General features: G+C 48.4%; 1 protein-coding gene across 1 annotated transcript; it reads right to left on the bottom strand.

Annotated features, from left to right (window-relative positions):
- Nucleotides 1–1,626: 1,626 nt before the first annotated feature.
- On the bottom strand, nucleotides 1,627–2,347 carry LOC122546028 (butyrophilin subfamily 3 member A1-like; the record flags this gene model as incomplete). The annotated part of the gene is made up of 1 exon (XM_043684868.1): nucleotides 1,627–2,347. A coding segment is annotated over one exon (531 nt), but the record flags the coding sequence as incomplete, so codon positions are not given.
- Between the last annotated feature and the right edge of the window lie 6 nt (nucleotides 2,348–2,353).

The raw sequence follows: 2,353 nt of genomic DNA, 5'->3' as shown, positions 1-2,353 counted from the left end.
TTTTTGAAATTAAAAAAAGTGTTAGGCCGAAGCCAGTAACAAGCACCAAGATATCACTTGGCTGGTGGTGAGAAGGGCACTGCCTGTGAGATCCTTCAGTCTGGGCCACCTCGAAGTGGCTGCAGGGGGGGGCGGGTTCAGACTGTAACACATCTCCTTCTGGAATGTTCCTTTGTAAAGGAAGTCTGGAGGAAGATGCAGTCAGGGTTCATCCTGAGCAGCTCCATGACAGGGGACACTGTGCTCGACTCTGGGCAGAACCCAACTGCTTTTGTGACTGTGTACATTGAAAGATATTTTTATAAATATATTTTTTAAGTTAAAACAAAATCAACCAATTGCAGCTCAGATGAACTGACGACCCTCCCACAATCATAATCCAGGATGATCCCAAGATCCTCTGATGATGCAGGCTCTCAGCTCAGTCCCGTCCTGGGAGACCCACCTTCTGGATCAGGGAATCACCCTGTGCCGGGCGATTTTCTTTCCCCACTGCACCTTGGCAGCAGCTGCCCTGAGCTGTAGTGCGTCCCTCAGCACGTAGTCCTGGACCTTGGAATGTGCCAGTCTGTAACACTCGGTCAGGGTCAACTCCTTGTTCTGGACCAACGGGTTTCAGGCAGACCAAGGATTGTCTTTCACCGAGCAATATTTTGTCTTTAAATAGAAACCCCATTGGGTCATATTTAACCTCATGGCCCTCACCATGTTCCTCCTTTTTACTTCCGTCTCCCCTTCCAGTCTCTGTGTTTGACCCTGAGACTTTAATGTTGCAGATTGCCTCTCCCTCCTGTTCCCTTATACTGACAGGAGCCAGCTCCAGGCTCTGTTCAGCTGGTCAGAGACATTGGAGAAAGTTTTCACCTTTTCCCTGGACGATGCCCAGCGGCTTCCCGTTCAACTCCTTGTGTTTGTTTGGGATCTTTCAGCGGGAATGATACCCAACCGATCCCACCGGGAATGTCCTCTTCCTGAAATTAAAGAGGATCTGGAGCTAAGTTCTTACTATCTGGTATTTTGTTGACGATTTTCCACGTTTTCCAACAGATGTGTAAAGAATAAGCATGATCACAGCAACAGCTCGACCCTGGACACTGACTTTTCAGTGAATTTACAAATTGATCGATGATCCTCGGAGCCTTTTCAGAAACACGGTACAGGACCGCCCCCGCCTGGCGGGAGACGGTACTGCGGCCCAATATCATTCAGTACCAATTCCCTCCAGCAGATGGCGGGGACACACAAACAAATCCTGGGGACGCTGAAAATCAGAAATAAAATCAGAAAATGCTTCAAATCCTCAGCAGGTCAGGCAGCATCTGTGCACAGAGGACCGGAGTTAACGGACAGTTAAACTTTGAGGATATTGCATATCCTGACAGAGATTCTGTGTAATTTCCCTCCCCAATGATCCAAGCATCTCTGGAGAGGATGCTATGCAAATGCAGCATGATCACCCTTCAGTGTTTGGATTTCTCCCTCAGGATTTCATGTTCCGGGTGCAGAGTGAGAAACACAGAGAAATCCCAGCTCCAGACTGGGAAACAGGTGAAGAGATGGAGGATGGGACTGAAGCCGGGAGTAAATGAAGGAAGGAGAGACACAAGATATTTAATTAAATTTTTATTTTCACCATCTGACATTTATATTTGGATCTGATTTATTGACAGTTTGGTTGTGATGTTACAAAGTATAATCTCAGAATTCAATAATACATTCAGTAACATCCTGTTGTCAATGGGAGGTTTCTGACCCCAATCCCTGACCCAGACCCTAAACCCGGGGGTCATTGTGACGTCAGGGAGGCCCCACCCCTTTAACAGCTGATTCTCAGAAACTGGTTTGAATCCCTGGTGCCGAAGAAAGGATAAAGTTTCCCAGTGAATTTATTCCCAGTGAAGGTGTGGAGATGGGACTTGGTGTCCGCGTTGTAAAATGAAACTGTCCCAGATTCATAACTGAAATAAACTCCCATCTCCCTGGGGATCTGACCGACAGGGAGAGGGGATCGAGGAGAGGAGTTTATATAAAACTGATCCTCATCCCGCCCCATGGTCCAGAATCCATTCTCCGGAATCGGACTGACCCATCTCTTCCTCTCTACAGACTCTGAGGCTACTCCCAGACTCCAGCGCCGATTCCCCCCCACCTCCACCTCCCAGTAATGTCTCCCCGATGTGAATCCCTCTGATCCCAGGGCAAAAGAACAGGCACAGTCTGTAAACCTCTTCCCGGTGTCAGGGAGACTCCTCCAGATCCCGATCCGTCTCAAACTCTTCAGATCCTCAGAGACCTCGAGCCAGGGATTCGCTGTTTTCACATCCAGGGTCACAGAGACTGGGAGAGAAACACA

The sequence above is a fragment of the Chiloscyllium plagiosum genome, unplaced genomic scaffold (assembly GCF_004010195.1).
Source record: "Chiloscyllium plagiosum isolate BGI_BamShark_2017 unplaced genomic scaffold, ASM401019v2 scaf_94552, whole genome shotgun sequence".
Lineage (NCBI taxonomy): Eukaryota > Metazoa > Chordata > Chondrichthyes > Orectolobiformes > Hemiscylliidae > Chiloscyllium > Chiloscyllium plagiosum.
This window is presented reverse-complemented; position numbering and strand designations above follow the sequence as displayed.